This window comes from Coenobita brevimanus, chromosome 23, assembly GCF_032717465.1.
Source record: "Coenobita brevimanus isolate Jiangsu-jjx chromosome 23, ASM3271746v2, whole genome shotgun sequence".
Taxonomy (NCBI): Eukaryota; Metazoa; Arthropoda; class Malacostraca; order Decapoda; family Coenobitidae; genus Coenobita; species Coenobita brevimanus.
The window spans coordinates 62736107-62756461 of record NC_136976.1 but is presented as its reverse complement, the minus strand read 5'-3'; the positions used below and the strand labels follow the sequence as shown (position 1 = coordinate 62756461).

General features: G+C 39.1%; 1 protein-coding gene across 1 annotated transcript in view; it reads right to left on the bottom strand.

Annotated features, from left to right (window-relative positions):
* Nucleotides 1–6099: 6099 nt before the first annotated feature.
* Nucleotides 6100–20355, bottom strand: part of Hr51 (photoreceptor-specific nuclear hormone receptor 51) — a 36827-nt gene continuing 22571 nt past the window's right edge. The window contains exons 5-9 of the mRNA XM_080267021.1: nucleotides 14416–14530; nucleotides 13577–13917; nucleotides 7695–7948; nucleotides 7219–7465; nucleotides 6100–6335 (exon numbers count right to left, since the gene is read on the bottom strand). Coding sequence (XP_080123147.1) covers nucleotides 6100–6335; nucleotides 7219–7465; nucleotides 7695–7948; nucleotides 13577–13917; nucleotides 14416–14530 — 1193 coding nt within the window. The remainder of the gene's footprint in view (nucleotides 6336–7218; nucleotides 7466–7694; nucleotides 7949–13576; nucleotides 13918–14415; nucleotides 14531–20355) is intronic.

The following is a 20355-nucleotide window of genomic DNA, read 5'->3' as shown; positions in this document are numbered from 1 at the left end:
CAGGACTGGTGTATTGGTATTAGAGGGGGTATTTTTGCGACTCGTCGGAGGGTCTTCTGGTAGATCAGGAAAGTCTGCTTTTTTATGAAATTCAAATCCTTAAACTGTTCCCTGACCCAGCGGGGATTTGAACCTGGGTCTGGTAGAACCGCAGGCCACCTCTCTCTCTATATATGTATACTGTACAGTATATACAGTATATATTTTTCATTCTTTCTTCATCCTTCTGCCTATTGGTGACTTTACACTCCCTCCTGTCTTTCTTTCCTTCATTCTTTCCTCTTCCTTCTGCCTGTAAGTGACTCTACACTGAGTGACAAGCCAAATGGTTTTCTGTACATCAGGAAACCATTTACAATGCCGGGTGATAACCATATAACCAAATTTTGGTGCCTGGTGGTTTAGTGGGTAATTACGGCGATCCAATCGGACTGAGCCGGTGAAGATTTATATTCATGGGATGGTTGGGGTTTATTGCTCGTGTAATGCCACTCAGGGATGAGTGAGGCTGGTCACTCTCATCTTAAATGTCAGGGCCAACTTGTCTAGCCCCAGGCTCCTATGCTCCTCATGGGGCAATGTAGTACTGGATAATGGATGGATGGTTGGATATATATATATATATATATATATATATACCTGTAATATACATACTACAGTATGCCTCAATATACGATACCCCTAGTTGAGATACCCCAGCTTAACGATGGGCGTAGAATACCACTATATCCCACATAACGATGGCCAAACCCCAGTTTAATGATGGGTTTTGATTTTTTAAAACCAATTTTGACAATGTTTTGGACTAATATTGTGTTTAGGTTGATTTATATACTGTTTTTAGACTAAGATTAATGTGTTTTAGCCATAGGTGGGTTGAACATTGTCATTAGGGGGTACGGTTTACTAAACTTTATTTTTTTCAGACATATTTGACGATTTTCAGATTTTATTTGTTGGTTTTGGCGAGTTATTAACGGGTGTTAGGCTTAGATTAGCTTCTTTTACAGCTGTTAGGCCACTTTGATTGGTTAAACCTGTTTTGGGGCTCATTTGGGTGCATTTTGGATTTGGTTGGGAGGGAAACCCAAGGCTGAAAAACGCATCCCAGTACTTTATGTGTTAAGTCTACCCCGATGTATGATACCCCGCCTAATGATGGATTTTTACCTAACCAAATGCATCGTTAAGCCTGGGTATACCTGTGTAAGTACAGTATATATATATATATCATCACCTTTCCCACCCTAGGGCAGGGTGAGGAGCAGCAATGTCCAGACAGCCCATCTTTGCCCAATCCAATGGGCCACGCTTCCATATACATATCTATATATACATATCTATACATACATATATATATATATATATATTATATATATATATTTATATATATATATATATATATATATATATATATATATATATATATATATACATGTATGTATATAAAATTATGGCCATAGTTAAAGTACTCTGTGCAGATAGTGCTGGTTACAGATCTAGTCAGAAAAAAAAAAAAAAAAAAAAAAAAAAAAAAAACTACTGCACTTCTGAGACAGAGTCCAATATGAGCCTGAGGAAGTCAAAAATCACCAGGCACACATATTTACAATAAAAATACATACTGTACTTATATAAGGTACTTGTACACTGTATACATACAAACCAGGCATGATGTAAAAATTAGCTTAAAATTTTTGCAATCCTTATCAAATGCAATACCTGTACAGAATATACATCCTCTTATTTCATACTGACTAGATAGCTTCTACCTGAAATTCTAATCTCATTCAGATTTTTTTTCTTTCACTGTTTGAGTCATCTGATTGAACTGAACAGCTTGTTGTCACTATCCAGTAAACATGACTCCTTGCCTACTACTGAGCTGATTCTTACTCAGCAGCAGCTTTTCAGCGAGAGGTAGTGGCAAGTTAGCAATAAGAAGAGCTCAGAATATGAAAGGATGAGATGCCAAGCAATAGCATGCTGAAATTTTAAATATGTATACACATCATGCTCTGTATAAAATTATTTTAATATTATGGCATATAGTGCCTTTTAGTATGGCATTAAGTACCAGTTTCATAACTGAAATATATAGTACAGTTACAGTACTTTATATTGAATGTACAGTACTGTGCTGATCTGTTTTGTAATCTGTACTGTACTGTATTACTTCATAGAGTTTGCACTACCATTTATATTGATGTTTCACAGAACCTGAAGTGAGATACCTGTACATGAAAAGACAGCAAAAACTGCCTGAAGATTAAAGAAAAAGTTTATTCACAGATAACATTTGATAATCTGCTAAAGGTTATAGGCTTTTAAGTGGTTAAAATTACGAGAACACTGGGTGCAGATAAAGGATTTTGGAACATGGTAGTTACTAGAGAAAGCAAAACAGCAAACCAAAACATTATATCCCTATAACTGAGTATTGCTTTTCAAATCTCAGCGACTCCTGAACGTGAAGCTGATAAGCTGTGGCACTTGGATACATCTACCCACAGCATTGCATATATGTATTTTCACTGCTACCAAAGACCACAGCCTGGAAAAGTGGTTGGGAAGATGATAAATTTTCTTACAAAGAAGGATTAATTTCACCACAGAATATTTAACTTTGTGCATTGAACTCCGTAATACATACAGTACATTTTCTGAGAAACATGACACTAATGCAGACATTTATAGTTAACAATACAGGTACATTTCATGATTCCTTACAATTTCTTTGGGGATGCTAATCTGTTTACCAAAGGTAACAAAAATAATAAAAATAACTAAAGAGGGTAGCTTACAAACTGTGTTGTTAAGTGTAATGAAGAAGGAAAAATGGTATTCACAACCAAAAGACCAGTGAAATCAGAGATGTACTACATGAAAAACAAATGATGGTGTATTAGATATCCAAGTATACAGTGAAGATATTTCAGAACAGACAATGGTAAAGTGATATAAGCTGCCATACACACCAAAATATTCTTGTGTCATTAGGAAACTTACTAGCATCTCTTCCTTATCTTGCCTATTATACCTCAGTATTTCCTTTTTTTATACATATCTTTGCACAAGATACAGTTTGCATAAAAAACCTAGAGGAAAATATTAACACAGTTACCATAAACTGAAATAAACTGGTTAGACAGTGATGCCAGAAAAATTCCAAACCTGACAAGAATATGACCCCATGACAAGGATTTAAAGAGAAGGTTTTTTGTTCTAACTTGAAGATACTGAGCTGGTAAAAGTACATAAACCAAAGGAATGAAGTGAATAACCCTGCTGAGCAGGTACTGATTATACAGAAGCTGAATCAAACCTAAACTTCCCCTTTTTGTTCTTACAATAGGAGAGAAGTTGGGACTTTAAAAATGGGGTAGCCAAGCCTAATTGTGGGAGAGCCAAAGCAGAACTCTTTAGATGGGTCTGAGGATATTCCCCTGGAAATTTGGGGTGACCAAGCACACTTCAGGAGTGTCCAGTACCATCCCAGTTACCCCCTTATACTATGTCACTAGTGTATCTTACTTTAATTTTTTGTTGTGGCTGTTTGACTCACAATTTTTAATCTGATAGAGAGGTACTGTATATTATATTTTGAAGTCATTATTAATGTACTTCTGGTCACAGAAATATGTATATACCACAAAACTTTCACCAGAGTACATCATCTGGTAGCACTTGTTAAAATCCTATTACCTTCGATAAAAACAAATTTTATTTTAATGCCAATCTATTAGAAAACACATATATTTTGCCTATTTAAATGCTAGCAAATGTAAAACACCCCACTCCACTTGTTTTCCCTTCTCCACCTTCATTCACCCCTCTCCTCTCCCAGCAATTTATTTCCCCCTTTTCTAACTCAATAAATGACAGCTGTATTATAATAGATTTTATAACAACGTACAGTAGCATCATCAGCACTATGACATCAGTATTATTGTTATAGCATGCTCATAAAGATTTTACTGTATTTGCCTTCAACAGGGATCTACCATAATCTATCACAATTCTGCCCAAAATCTGTGCTACCTAATCAATGACAGACATCTCACTTAGTTCTCACTGGTATCTCTATTCTTCCACGCTTCTCTCTCTTCCCTTCCTCTTTCTCCATTATACCACTCTCTCAAATCCTCCTTCCCTTCTCTCTCCTACCCCTGTGAATAACATCCATACTCCTTATCACCTGTCCAAACTCATTTAGTGAACAGATGCCAGTACTTCTAGTCTCACTGTAGAGCAAACAATGATGGTAATTTTAGCTGAGAAAAAAAACCATGTTACAGTCAGAAAATTTACACAGTGCAGTATTTTATATTACTGTACCTCATATACCTAAATGAACAGCAACAAAAGTATTGAGTAGGAATCAACGGCAACAAAAATATTGAGTAGGGTTGGTGGTACTCTAAGAATATTGCAGATTTTGACAGGCTTATACTTCTGATGGGGCAATAAAGAAATTGATGATAGATGGACAGTATATATAGACTTTTTTTTTTTTTTTGTAAATAACAGAATGGAGGAAGGTAAAACAAATGAATAAAAAAAAAATAATCCATTTATCAGATTACTGGTGTCCTCTGTTCATAAAATTGTCCTCTGTTCATAAAATATCTGTAACAGTTAGACTTGAACAGCTGTAGGTTGAAATTTGGAGGGAAACAACTCTGGGGAAGCGAGTTCGAGAGATGCAGTTCGGGGAATGAAAGAATTCTGACAGGCAGAAGTTCTGCAATATGGCTGAGTGACTTTCCAGTCATGAGCACTACCAGATGCCCAGGTAGCATGAAGGAAGGCATGGAGAGATGGCAACATGGACACAACTTCATCTGAGCATTTGCCAAAAAAATTTCTGTAAAATAATGCAAGGGAGGCAACATTCCTTCTTACCTGCAAGGGAGGTAGTTTATTTGTAATGGCAGGGTTGTTAATAATTCTAACAGCTTTGTTCTGAATTTTGTCTAGTTGTTTTAATGCAACCTCTCCACATCATTTCCACAAGGGTGAGCAACATTCAAGCTGAGAGCGCACATGACTCTTATAAATTATAGCTAACTGCTCATCAGTGAAGAAGTTACGGACTCTGTACAATAGTCCAAGTTTCTTTGAGGTGGTTTTAGCAAGTGCTTTAACATGAGAGGTCCAGTTGAGGGCACTGTTAAGTGAGATGCCAAGAATTTCAATACTTTTGGAGATGGGAATATTAGTAGCACTGAAGGTAATGCACGAATCTGGCAATATCTGTCTATTAGTAAATTGTATGTAATTAGTTTTACTAGCATTAAATTCGACAAGGTTGTTTTGTCCCCATTCACTTATCATAGATAGGTCTTGATTTATGGAGATGGCTGTATTGAGTTGGGAGGTAGAGATACTTGACTTTGTAAATGGGTGTCTGCGTGTGAATGAACTATGTAGTGTTGAGTCATCTGCATATGAGTGGATGGGATTGTGAGTGACAGATAAGAGATCATTAATAGGAACGAGGAATAGGGTTGGTGCCAGAACTGACTAAGTAGATAGAAGCTTGAAGACAGATGGAGAAATATATAAACAGACTGGCAAACAAGACAGACAGAAACTTGAAAATATAAACCTAGGTATGAAGAATGATAATGTAGAGCAATCTACAGAGCAAGGGAGGAAGCAATGTGGATATAATGGAAGTTTCAGTGTTACCAGATTGGCTAGGGTACAGGAATCTCTAATATCTATGTGAAAATTGTGCTTGTGGCCAATAATATGAAGAAAGCTCTTTCATGTGCTTAAAACAGCAGTCTGTTTACCAAGACTTAAAACCTTGAAAGGTTCTGGAACAGTACAAAAATTACTGGATTTCTAATATAAGATAAAATCATTATCATGAGGTCTGACAATTCAAGCAATACCCTTCCTCCATGTTATTCCTCTCTTTTCACTTAGCACAGATCACTGGCATCATAGATCAGTACCAACTACTCTGTGTGCTGTAACTGTCATGAAATCACTTTCATGGTACATTTGGTATCATAAAAAATCCTGTAGGTATGATGTGTATACTGCATGCTGCAGCACTCATCTCTGAGCCCTTTTTCACTATGCACCTCAACTCTTGTACATATCACAGAGTATTTTCTCCATGGGTGTGTTGCCAATGGTGGCAGTGAAGAAGAGAGCTTGGACCCGTGGTGGTGGTGGTGCCCTAAGTGAGGCTAACAGCAACAGAAGGCGGCCAAAGCGGGCAGGGCGGGCAGGATAGTGGGCTCGCACATGTTGGCTCAACATCACTTGTGCTTGGTCTTGCAAACTTTCAACTTGTGCTGCATCCTTCAATCCACGTACTGACCACATGAGCATGTGAAAAAAGTTGAAAATGGATGAGCTAGTAAATTACTGTAAAGATACGCTCATTTTCTCATTACAACAGACATAATTGTATTATTGTTTTATAAAACTTACAATGAATGTTTTGCTCATATTATATGGCGGCATTTTTCCATGTCTCTACATATGTTTTATAACTGTTGAGATAATATGCATACTATAAAAGTGCATTAACAGTCCACTGGAAGAATATATTTGTAAAGTAGCTAAAACTATCATACTAATGTGCCATGTAGTGTATCAAAACACCATTAAAGAAAGAAAAAAAAATATCTTCATATCTCATCATAATTCACACAAACACAAAAATATTGTACATGGGTCATTTTTATGGGTGTTGTTAGTAGTAGTATTAGTTGTAGCTCCAAATTCATGTGAAACGTGAACATGGTGGTCTGCAGATTGAAGTTGCCTATCTCTGGCAATCCACCATCCTACTTTTCAGGGGATAAGGAGGGAATTTATGGATGTTTATATAAATGAAACATAAGTGGCACTGCATGAAGGTGTCCCTCTCCAGCACCCTGCATCCGGTTAAGGATATTTAAATGACAGCCGAGAAAACAAATTCTGTACAGATACAGCATTGTAGCCAAGAAATTGTTTTGTTCTGGGCATAATATACTTGGTACTGTATTTCACACCAGGGGAAAGTCTAATGTCACTGAAAATAAACGAGTGGTAGATTAAACTGAAACTGTATTAGCACTTTACTTACATTGTATCTCAAGTGAACACTGCTTACCAGTACAGAACTGTATGAGTTTTTATTACTTTACTGGTAGAATACACAATAATATGAAAACAGTCTCACAACAGAAATTAAATCTGTAACCTCACCAGGCCTGAATAGCACAATGGCCTTCAGGTAAGCAAACTCCGCTGGATCAACAGCCAGATCCCTGAAGGCCCCTGCCACCTCTGACAATTGCCTAATGTCATGTGCAGCTTGTGCAGCCTTGTGAGCATGGGCAAGGGCATGTGCATGGGCGGAAGGTGTGAGGAGAGGGCAAGTGGGCAGAGGTAGAGACCACTGTACTGCATTTAAGACAAACAGCTCTGACCACACTTCCTCCAGGAGCACCACCTGTACCATACAAATATATCTGAGACACAATGTCACATCACACAAATCTATATACAGTAATTTATCCATGTAGGCCTATTACAGTATATGAAGAAGAAACAGCCAAGTTATATTTTATCTACATTGCTTTGATTAAGCTTTCTTTGCAGACTAACTTATGGTTCATGCTGGCATTAACTGGCATTAAATTACTGTCTGAGGCTGGCTCCTTAGATATCATAATTCTCACCTGATCACGGAAGGGAAGACTGCTGAAGGATGGTAAATTTTTGGCCCATTTGACAGCCATGAAGAGCAATCTGGCAGCTGTTTCCTGCACTGACTCTTGCAGTGGATCCCACAAAGGTGCTGGTTCAACATAGGATGCTCCTGATGATGAGGATGAGGACGACGACACAGGTGGAAGGTGAGCAGGTAATGGACCCCCTACATCCTCACCCCCACCTCCTGTCACATCCACAGGAGAGTCTGCTTCATGCACACCTGGGGAAACATATATGCTAACTTCAAGTCGTCCTTATCATACGTCATGGATTATTCTAAAATATAACTGCATGACATTTCCACTGAACTTTTTAAAATACAAAAACGAAAGAGCCAAATGCTACAGCCTGCAAAAAAAGATGCTCTTCTCGGAAAAACTGAGTGAAAGAGAACCAAAATTAAGAATCATTTATTTTGAGATGCCTGGACACACCATTTAACAGACTGGATGTCAATGGCAGAGGGAAATTCAGACTAAGAAAGATAGTTCCCGAGTTGACCAGCTGCGCACATGAAAGACCAAGATTATCAGTTAATTCTTGCATCAAAAAGCTGGACAAGGAACTCCATCTTGTGCAGTGTTGTTTTAAGTTTGTGCATAAGAGGTAGGCTGCAAAATAATGCCGATTTCATGTGTGCAGTGTGTAGGGGAGAAGCAGAGACAAAGGCAGGAAAAGAATGACCATGCTCGAGAGTCTCTCATGTGTGTGGAGGAGTTCCGTTACTTGGGGGAAATGATATCTGTTGGAGGTGGGGCTGGAGCTATGACCAAGGTAAGGCATGGCTGAAATTCAGGGAGCTTTTGCTTCTCTTAACAATGAGAGGGCTCTCCTTCTGTGCTATGGAGTCCTTTTGTGCAGTACATGTTAGAAGCATAATGCTGTATGGTAGTGGGACTTGGGCAGTAAAGGAAGAGGATGTTCATAGACCTATAGGAAGAAAGATGATAATGATTATGGTTGATGGACATGTGTCGTAGTGAATTCTTGAGTGGCAGGTCTGGGAGGGGGGAGGGGTAGGATTGCAAATGAAGAGTCAAGAGGAAGGATGAGACTTGAATGTATAAGTGTTGTGACAAGAATGGGTAGACTGAGATGGTTTGGGCATGTGGAAAGGATGGAGGATAACAACTGGGCACAGAGAGGGAGAGGTGTGAATCTTGAAGGTAGGGTTGCAAGAGGCAGACTGAGAGAGACCTAGTATGAGGTCATAGAGTGTGACCTTAGGGATAAGGAACTGAAGAGAGAGACTAATAGAGATCAAGCAGCATCGAGGGCTGACACTGGTGATCATGCAAACATGGTGGATTCTTTATGAATGAAACAAATGAAATTAAATGCAAAATAAAACAACAGGAAAGGGGTGGGAGTGTGTTGCTGATACCGTAAATTGTGCGAAACTAGATAATCTGTTGTGCAGGCAGCTATCAATAGAACTTAAATGGGCATTTTTTCAATAACCTACTTGGACTTGATAAAAAAATAACTATTTAAAAGGGTGACATAAAAGTAGGATAATACTAAGGATTTACTGTACTTTAGCAAATGTGAAACGATAGGCTGGTTCTGGCCTAGTGCAATCTCCAACATTTTGCTCTTACATGTGAGAGTAAAATAATCTGTCACTGGTATGATTTTATACTGTATACCTCAGTATCTTTATACAGTACTTATACAGAATGCTGGATATCTACCAGATATTTAACAGTGAGGGATTCTGAAATGGCCACAACAAACACAATAGTGTTCCTAACATGTATTTCACAACACATCACTATTCCAGGTTACCTTTTGTTTCTTGTATATTCCTCCAATTTATCCTTCCATCTCATTCATGGCCATCCAATCAGTCTCACTAATTTCATGCTTACAGTACCACCAGCCAAGGTGATCCGGATCACAAATTGGCAAAACTTTATAATAACAACTAAGCCTGTGAATGAAAATTGTTCATATTTCAGTAGTCTCATGCCTACATTGTGGGCTATGGTATGTGTAAGTTACACCACAGAACCATTTCTTCTTACTGCATTATTAAAGCCATTCAGTGGCCTGGTTCATGCAAAACTTCAGGGCAAAACTAGACCACCCACTAGGGAGGACATGGATCCAATAACTTAATTGGTTAACAACCTTTCTTACACTACTTAAAGCCTATCAAGGTATAATCTAATGATAATTAGCATATTTTATTTGCTTACTGGAGCCATTTGAAGTAATCTGGCATATACATTAAAACATGTACTGATACCGCAATTCACGACAGAATGTGAAAGGAGCTTATTGCATAATGCATCACTACATTATGAAGTTACTTTACTTCGTGCTGTTTCTGTTCTATCTACACGTATTTATCTATAGCCAGACACCATAATCCCATAAGAGATGGTCGTTTGCCTCTGAGTTAATTGTTTTACAGGGAGGAACACTAACCCTCCACAAACCCATTTGCTGACACATAGGGAACATGTATGGGTTGGTTAGCTATATAGTTACCACCCAGCATTGTAAATGGTTTCCTGGCTTACAGGCAGGGCTGGATTTACCAATAGGCCAAGTAGGCCATTGGCTTAGGGTCCACCGGTATCTCGGGGGGCCACTGAAACTAATTTGTCGTGCAGTGTGCTAATGTATAACCTTGTTTCAAGTGTACACCAAGTATTTCATTATATGATATATTCACAACCGTAAGGGCCCCTGTACAATAAGTATAGAGCCAGAGTATGGGGCCCCTGTACAATAATTTGGGGGCCCACTGATGAGTTTGGCCTGCAGCCTACACGTAGGTATATCTGGCCCTGCTTACAGGAAACCATTTGGCTTGTCATTCAATGTAATGCCACCTGAAAAGGAAAGAAGGGTAATAAAAACTGACAGAAAAGATGGGAGAAATAGGAAGAGGGATGGTAGACACAGAGAACGAGTAATAAAGGTGAAGGAAAAAAAGGCAGCACTACATCAAATGAGTGGATGATGGTCACCACCATCTACTATGAATTTATTAGTTTTTATGAATACTATCAAGGATATAAACACACATCATGCCCATACATACATGCATACATAACTACACACACATACACACACACATACACACACAAACAAATATGCATACATAACTACACACACACACACACAAACAAATATGCATACATAACTACACACACACACACACACACAAACAAATATGCATACATAACTACACACACACACATGCAGTATTGCAATATACAGGTAAAAAACTGAACACACCATAGAAAATATTGTGTTGGCCCAGGTCCACCCCAGTGAGCTGTAAACATACTGGGGTGAATCTGGACCAACAAGTCATGAATCATGACAGCTAACGTTTTTTTTGTTTTTTTTAAATGTTCAACAGAAAAGTACAGACACTGATAGAATCACAAAATTTTAGTTAACTCTGACCAATGTTACCTTCACAAGAAGAAACTTTGCAAAACCTAGGGTTTTCAGAAAGAAAATTTGCCACCATGTTTAGTTTTTCCAGATTTTATGCACTTTACTCTAAATTCTCTCACCTTGTCAAGACCAACCACACCAACTTAATACATTTATACATTAACTCCTCTCTTCCTGTTTCTCCCATCCTTCCCATCACTTTTATACTCTTCTTTCTACATCAAGTGGGTCTACACTGAGTGATGAGCATAATAGTTTCCTGTAACCCAGGAAACCATTCACAAAGGTGGATGGCAACCATATAACTCAAAAACAAGGTGATGTGGAGCCGACTATGATGCCCCTGTTAACTGGGTGGAGAGGTGTAATGTGGTATCCATTCATCCAGAATTAAACCTACATACTCTTCCCCATACCTCAATGTGATGTGCTGTCTACTGCAAGGGAAAGCCTTGCAGGGATGTTTGCTTGCCTGTGGTTGATAGGTCTGCCCGGCCAGACAGACCAGGGTTATTCAACAACAAAACAACCCATAAATGGCTGAAGATATATATAAAAAATCCAAACAAAAATAATATATGTTGGAGTTACTGACAATGAAAATGACCTGGTCTGGTCCACCCTGTGCAGTTCAACCTGCCCTGTTCTGATGCTATTTTATTTGTTATAATTTCTTTCTCTGTGCATTCTTCATGTTGATATTACCTTTGTATGGTTCTCTTAATTCTATGACTGGTCACATATGTATTATTTCTTTTCTGATTTATACCATCCACTCACTTGCTGTGATGCTCCCTTCAGGTGACTTTACAAAGAGTGACAGGCTCAATAGTTTCCTGCAACCCAAGAAACCATTTACTTCACTGGATGGTAACCACTTAAGTCACAAACAAATGCCTTATGATCAAGTGGGTTAGGCTGTTTCAGCTAGGTTGCAGAAATGGTTGGGGTTAACTGTTTATATAATGCTGCTCAGGGAAAAGTGGCTGATCACCCTCATCTCAAACATCTGGCCTAATAGCCTAGCCTTGGATCTGTATTCTCTTGATAGGTCAAAGAAGGCTTGGAGAATGGATATATGGATTAACCTATCTATCTACCTCTATCTATAGCGAGACACCATGATCTCTGAGTTGGTTGTTTTACAGGGTGGGACACTAACACTCTACCAACCCACTTGCTGACATGTTGGGAACATGTATGGGTTGGTTATACGGTTGCCATCCAGCACTGTACATGGTTTTCGTGGCTTACAGCAAACCATTTGGCTTGTCACTCAACATAAAGCAACCTGAAAAGGATATGAAAGTTGGGAGAAGTAGGAAGAGTCAGGGTAAACATAGAAAAAGGTAATAAAGGTGAAGGATAAAGTAGGCAGTACTACATCAATTGAGTGGATGATGGTCGCCACCACCTACAGCATGCTAAATATTTTATTAAGCTATAGAAAGTCACTACAAAGCAAAGAGCTAAATACTATCATGTTAATCACATTCACTGATAACGTAAGCATATTTCTTACATCTGTCTCTACCCCTGTCCATCAACACACAAGCACAAATTCATACATCCTTCTGTCTTTCCAAGTAGCCAAGTACAAACTCTTATACTGACTTATGACCTATTTTACTCTATGCTGTGCTTTATGGCTTGGCATTGTTTACATCACAATTCAACAGCAAGCTGGCATTAATACAACACACTGCCCTGCAAGTCTCTTTACCTCCATATTCATCCCTAACCTTGATTACAACCTGCAGAGTAGCTACTGCATGTCAATTTCTTACCCTGCTGAGCACTCTACCATACCTATCACTTTCTTACCCTGCTGAGCACTCTATTATACCTATCACTCTCTTACCCTGATGAGCTCTCTATTGAACCTGTCACTTTCTTACCCAGCTGAGCACTTTCCATACTGCCAGCCTTGCTAAATACACCTGGATATCTCGACTCCCTCATACATTCCATCTAAGAACCATTTGACTTTATAAAGCACATACTGGTATACACAGCTCCTGCATTCAAACTTCAATGATGAACTGCATTCTTAATTTATATCATTTCATCATCCATTCATTTTTTTTCAATTTCATTTAACCCTTTGAATCCAGTGGCATACTTTTTAGTTTATCTTTGCTACTACTAGATAATTATATTCAGCTTTGGGGAAATATCTTGGGGCAAAGGGGTTAATATAGGCTAAATCTATTGTAACCTCTCCAGTCCAAAAAAGTCTCTCTCAAGCTAAATAAAGTCACCTTGGGATAGCAAAAATGAAATATAAATTAAAATACATCACTGGAGTAACGAGGCTACTGGTAAGTTTTATAACTTTATACGTCTCACCTCTTTCTCACCTCTATTTGGATATGTTTATCTAAGCCTTTGAAAAGGCTACATAAAACTTGTCAAACATCATCTTTACCATGCTCATGGTCCTCTTTAGTTGGTGAGGGAGGTCGTGGAGTCAGCAAATTCCCCATTGTTAATCCTCCATTGGCTGTCCCAGTCATATGGTTGAATGTTGCAGGGTTGTTATTATTGTTATTATTACTGCTGCTGTTGTTGGTCATGGTGGCACTAGGAGTGGACGAGGATGAGGAGGAAGAGGAGGATGAGGAGGATATGGGTGGGGGTGGAGGGGCAGAGGTGATGGTGGCCAGTGGATGGTGAGGGTGGGCCGAGGTGATGGACGGAGGAGGGGCCAGGAAGCCTCGGGACCCACTCATGGCTGACACCAGCCCAGGAATGGGGATGGGCGGTCTGCTCAGAGAGAAAGGAGGAGATTTTTACTGGTACAAGTAATCTGCTGTTATTTTCACTGCTTATATAGAAAGCTAATGCTTGAAATCTATCTTGGAAAGTACTATATTGTAATTTACTATATTAAAAGAATTAGCTAGTCAGAATTAGTACATGCCGTATTTTTTACCCTCTGGCCAAGAAAGGGAACCCCATACTGCCAAAAGGTTTGGCTAATGTCATTACTCATGACATACTCTTAAGATATATATACAGTATGTTATAATATATACTGCACTGTATGTATAAAATGACATTCTCTGCTGAATATGATTACCATATATACAGCACGAGCACAAACAGCATTTTTACCCTACAACACCTGATGGCATTTTCATTTTCCTTAAACCAGTGTATGATATTCAGAGCAATGTAAAGGGTAAGATTACAGTATCTTGGTTTGGTGGAAGTAAAGTAAAAAAGCTGAACCAAAGCTAAGAGAATAAGTGAGAGATGACTCACGTGAACACGCCCACCGCCACAGCAGCCTCGCGCAGTAGTCGCTCCTGGTCCATGTCAGCAAACGCCTCGGGTCGGATTGTGGCAGTGTTGCGCGGCTGACGCTCATTTTGCACCGCTGTGACATCCGCGCAAGGAGTTCATGTAATGCACACAGAAGAAGGAAAGAACAGAGCCCCATCAGCTTTGTTAACATTTCAGAAATCCCATTCTAGTATTTATCCTTATAGAACCGCAGTTGCCAGTTGCTAGCAGAGTAGTGTAGGGTTATGCTTTCTGTAATACTGTTTTATCTCATCTGTGAGTTGAATATCTGTGATAAAAAAAAAAATGGTACAACAATATCACTCTATCTATCTATTGCCAGACGCCTTAATCCTGTAAAGGGTGGCCACAAACAAATTGCCTCCATGTCACCCGATCCCCCGCCATTTCACTGTCCCCCCAGCTCACACACCTCTCTCTCATATACCTCTCCACTCCATCCCTTCATCTCATCCTTGGCCTTCCCCTCTCTCTTCCTCCTTCCATCTCACTCACATACACTCTCCTCATTAATCTCTCACTTTCCATCCTCTCCACATGGCCAAACCATCTCAATGTATTTCTCCTAATGCTTTCTATCACATCTACATCCACATCACAATGCTCCTTCACTTCCTCATTTGCCAATCTGTTTTGCCATGTAACTCCACATATTCCTCTCAAATAACTCATTTCCACTGCTCTCACTCTTGGCTTTTGTCCTTCCAACAAGGTCCAAGCTTCACTTCCATACGTTAGAGTTGGTATCACAATACAGTACTATCATGCTGCGACTTTTTTACTTCCATGCTCACTTTCCTGTTTCTTATTGCTGCTTTCAAAGAACCAGCGATCTTTCTTCCTTGCTGTACCCTTCAAAGCACTTCATCCACCAAACTTCCATCCTTACTCATCACACTACCTAAGTACTGTACTTAAATTCACTCACACTGTCCACTTCCTTATCATCCAACCTCATTGTACATCCAGTGACTTCATTTCTCTCGAAGACCATAACTTTACTTTTCCCTACATTCACCTGTAGATTCTGTTTCCTACAAACTCTTCAAAATTATTCACCAAGCCTTGCAGTTCCCCCTCTGTCTTCGCTTAACAATACAGTATCATCCGCAAACAATAGTACAGGGGGTTTCCAAATGCTGCCCTCTCTCATTAAAGCCATTCCAACATCCACTGCCCTACCTTGTACCTCATTTACAACCCCATCCATATAGGTGTACAGACTGAACAACCAAGGAGACATGATACATTCCTATTTCAATCTAACATTCAAACAGAAAAATTCACTCAATTCACTATCCACATGAACTGCAGCCTTAGCAGCCTCATACACTCTTCATAGCAATCAACAACTTCCCATATACTCCATATATTCTTAATATTGTCCACATTCCTTGTCTATCCACTCCCTGCTATATAATAATGAAGAAAGACAAAATCATTTTTATGGGTAGTACAGTAGCTACAGTACAGTTGGAAACTGATTCTGAGTTTTGAATAAGGGATTCAGATTTATGCTGAGCTAGAGAGATCAATACAGGCTACAGTGCAATCCTCACAATTTGAGATCAGAATTCCAAAAGAATTTTGAAAGTGTCAGTTTACTGAACAGACTTTGTTGAAGATCACATTTCAGGGTTGGTGATTTGTTTGATCTTTAAAAAAAAATCAGAATTAAAAAAATCCATCTATCTATCTATCTATCTATTGCCAGATGCCATAATCCCGTAAGGGGTGGCCATTTGACTCTGAGTTATTTGTTTTACAGGGAGGGGCACTAACCCTCCACAAACCCACTTGTTGACACGCAGGGGGAAAAAAAATCAATTTTTAAATTTATTTGATTTTTTTTATTTATTTGATTTTTCTGTTTATTATATATATACCTAATACTTCAAAAGCAGTATACTGAATACTGTTAACTTCATGTCCTGTCTATCCACTGATGATTCAGGCTGAATGCCACTGCCCAGAATCCAGATACCAGTACAAACCTGTTCGATTCCTGTCTGTATACTGCTGGTTAAGCCCGAGTTGCCAGTGGTAATCAAGACAGCATATTCCAAAGCTGACTATATTACCAGAATAATCTTAACAGAAAAATCTTAAACTGATATTATTATGACATGGCCTTAAATGACCAAGCACTGCCTACCTGGTCTGATGGCTTTGGTTTTTGAAATAAAGACTGCAAAGTTAGGACAAACTCCTGAGAAACTAGAGAATGTTCTGGCCTGAACTACACTAGTCATTGTATTAGCTACAATATATTGATATACTTCCAAGTTTTGATATATGGCTCATTATTTCAGATGTACAAATAATTTCATTACTTAGTTACACAAATGAAAAAATATTTTTTCCATCATACAATGCAGGAATTTCTAATGGCACCACTCTCCAAAATCTGCTAACTTAACCCGAGGCATCCCGTCGACGTATAGGCACATCACAACGTTTTGTCACAGCTAGTCCCATCGACGTTGCAGTACATCGCACAATTGCAAGGTTCATAATTTGCACAATTTTCAATTTTCACGCGTGATTTTTGGTATGTATACACGGGACACCTTCCTCTACAAGATGCCAGGCAGGGACAATGCCTTATCCCGCATGACCTTCCCCCCCCCCCTGCACGCCATTGTCTCGGCAATTCACCTGTTATCAGTGACCTGGCCAATAAAGACATTCAGGGCCTGGGTGATTCCCCAATCAATGACAATGTGGAGGACAAAGTTTATGTAGCATTAGAGGAAGAAACAGTCTGAAATGATGAACAGGTAATGTCGCCAAAAGAGAACAGGTATGTTGATGTGTTAATGAGTGAAACAATGCTCATATTGCCTATATGACTGTGTGAAAACCAATATACTCTCGTACTACATATAAATTCGTACCAAATAAATGAATAAATACCGTTTATGAGTGGTGTGGAATAGGTACCCATCCATAGAACTCGTTTTCTTTGGAGCCAGCCTCATAGAAAATCCAGTAAGGCAAGGAGTACTGCTAGCTGTATCGAGTATTTTAAACCTCAGGTGAGCGATTTCTCTATGAATTTTCCATGTTTCTCACCAAAAGCAGAGGTTTGAGCCATAATTTTTTTTTTCCAAAATTAGTCGGGATTGGGGGGAGTCAGTGGTGGACTGTGGAAAATCGGTTGGGACGTGACGGGTTAAATTGCTTAAGTATTTGAATAAATTAATGTCAACACAAAGTTATACACAACTTTTATAAACCTTCCTATTTAATTTTTGTTAACTTTTAGATAAAAAAAAAATCACGACTTTTTAAGCAAAAAAATGATTTAATAACATGATTAAATCAATTTGATTTAATCAGTGCCAACCCTGTCACATTTACCACCAAAAAACACCTGGTTTAATTTCCAGGATCACTGTTACATCAAAAAAGTGCCATAGTAGTCTACAGTAACCCAAGCTAGATCAAGCTGGACTCACTTCAACCACATGACTGATTTCATAATTTTTTGTATCGTAATTATGTCCCCATGAAAAAAAAAATGTGGTAGGTGAGGGCACCCATCATTCACCCATTTACTGTAGTGGTACTCTGTTTTTAGGGTAGCTCTACACTGAGTGGCCAGCTAAATGATTTCCTGTACTCTAGGAAAGCATTTACAACACTGGGTGGTAACCTTGTAACCGACCAACACGTGCTCCCTATGTGACAACAAGTGGGTTGGCGGAGGGTTAGTACCCCTCCTCGGAAAACAACTAACTAAAAATACGAACAAGAAGCCTCGTACCAGGACATGGAGCCGATTTGTTTGTGGCCACCCCTTGAGGGATTAAGGCATCTGGCAATAGATAGACAGATAGAATGCTAAGCTTTCACACCTGAACCTTCAAAACAATGACTGTAGGATAATAAATTTGAGCAAATAAAGTGGGTGTCTACATGTAACTGAAGGTAATGATACAATTCCAGGTTTCCAAAAGCCTATTAATCCCAACCATTTCAGATTTTGGTAATTGCACTGTATTAACTCGCCCCATCCCGACCACTTTTCCACCACTGACTACCTCCAATCCCGACCATTTTTGGAGAAATATTTTTTTGGCTCAAACCTCCGCTTTTGGTGAGAAACATCGAAAATTCATAGGGAAATCGCTCACCTGAGGTTTAAAATACTCAATCCAGGTAGGAGTACCTCCTTACCTTACAGGGTTTTCTATCAGGCTGGCTGCAAAGAAAACGAGTTCTGTGGGAGGGTAACTATTCCACACCACTCATAAACGATATTTATTTATTTATTTGGTACGAATTTATATGTAGTACGAGAGTATACTGGTTTTCAAACAATAATATAGGCATTATATGCATTGTTTCACTCACTAACTCATCACCATACCTGACCTTTTTTTGCCACATTACCTGATCATCATTTCTGACTGTTTCTTCCTCTAATGTTTGTCCTCCACATTGTCATTGATTGGGGAATCACTCTGGCCCTGAATTTCGTACCATTGCATGACATGGCTTTACTGGCCAGGTCACTGATAACAGGTGAATTGCTGAGAAAAGGGCATGCAGGGGGGGGAGGAGGTCATGCTGGTTAAGGCATTGTCCCTGCCTGGCATCTTGTAGAAGGTGTCTCGTGTATACGTGCCAAAAATCACTCGCGAAAATTGAAAATTGTGCAAATTAGGGACCTTGCAATTGATTTGCGTTTATGTACGTCGACGGGATTGGCAGTGACAAAACGTGTGGACGTTAATTCACGTCGACGGGACACCGCGGGTTAACTTCAATTTCAAATGGAACTGGAACATCATCATCAGATATAGTTAAATATACAGTACTGTAGAAAGAACACAAATGCTTAGTTAACTACTGTACTGGGGCACTGATTCTCTAATTCATACTTACTGGACTCTTAAAAATAACTTCTGGGTAAATATCATTCAAAAATATAACAAATTCAATTGATAACTGGTAACCTCATCTGGCCATTAAGAATTCAGAATCTTGCTCTAGTGCCTTTGGCACAAATTTTCCCGACAAAAGAATCAGACCATAAGATGATGCCTTCAAAAACTGTTTTGTGCAATCAACTTCAGTACAAGTTGTCACATGATCGCGGATGCTGGAAGTAGTTATTTTTGATCATTTAATACTAATGATTTAATGGATCACTTTTTTATACAGATGCTTATATTGACTTACGTTAATGCTTAGCACACCCAAATCACTAAGAATTGGGTGGAACCTGGCTAACCATTCTCAGGAATTACTGTCTCTAGCTTGTCACTGCTACAATCTCAAGCTCAGCTGAATGCAAATGCTGTAAACTGCAGGCTGAGGTTACCTTCTCTTGCAGTTCACCATCCTCCTTGCCCAGCTTAGGGAAGGGGCTGAGTGATGTTTATATAACAAAGCAGCAGGGCCACCCAGCAACATCAGTGCCACCACATGATGACATCCCTCACCAGCCCCATCAATGTGCTTAACAAGCCAAGACATTAATCCATGATTCCATTCTCTTATCATACACACGAACAGGCTAAACTTTATAACTGAGCAACTCAACTGTTATCTGAATTTCGGTTCTAGCCAAAGACACTTGTCAGTTCTTGTTAATACTGTAACCCCTTGTACACTGCATAAAAAAAAAAAAAAAAAAAAAAAATCATTGCAGCCACCTCTGGTGAATTTAAAACACAGCTAGCAGCTTTCACACAGGCAACCTATCTGTCTATAGTCAGATGTCTTAATCCCAAAAGGACTGGTCAAACACAAATTGCCTCCATGTCACCAACTCCAACTCACTCCCCCTCATTCATTTACCTCTGCACTCCATCCCTTCACCTAATCCTTAATCTTCCTTTCCCTCTCTCCCTCACTCTCATGCACTTTACTAGTCAATCTCTCTCC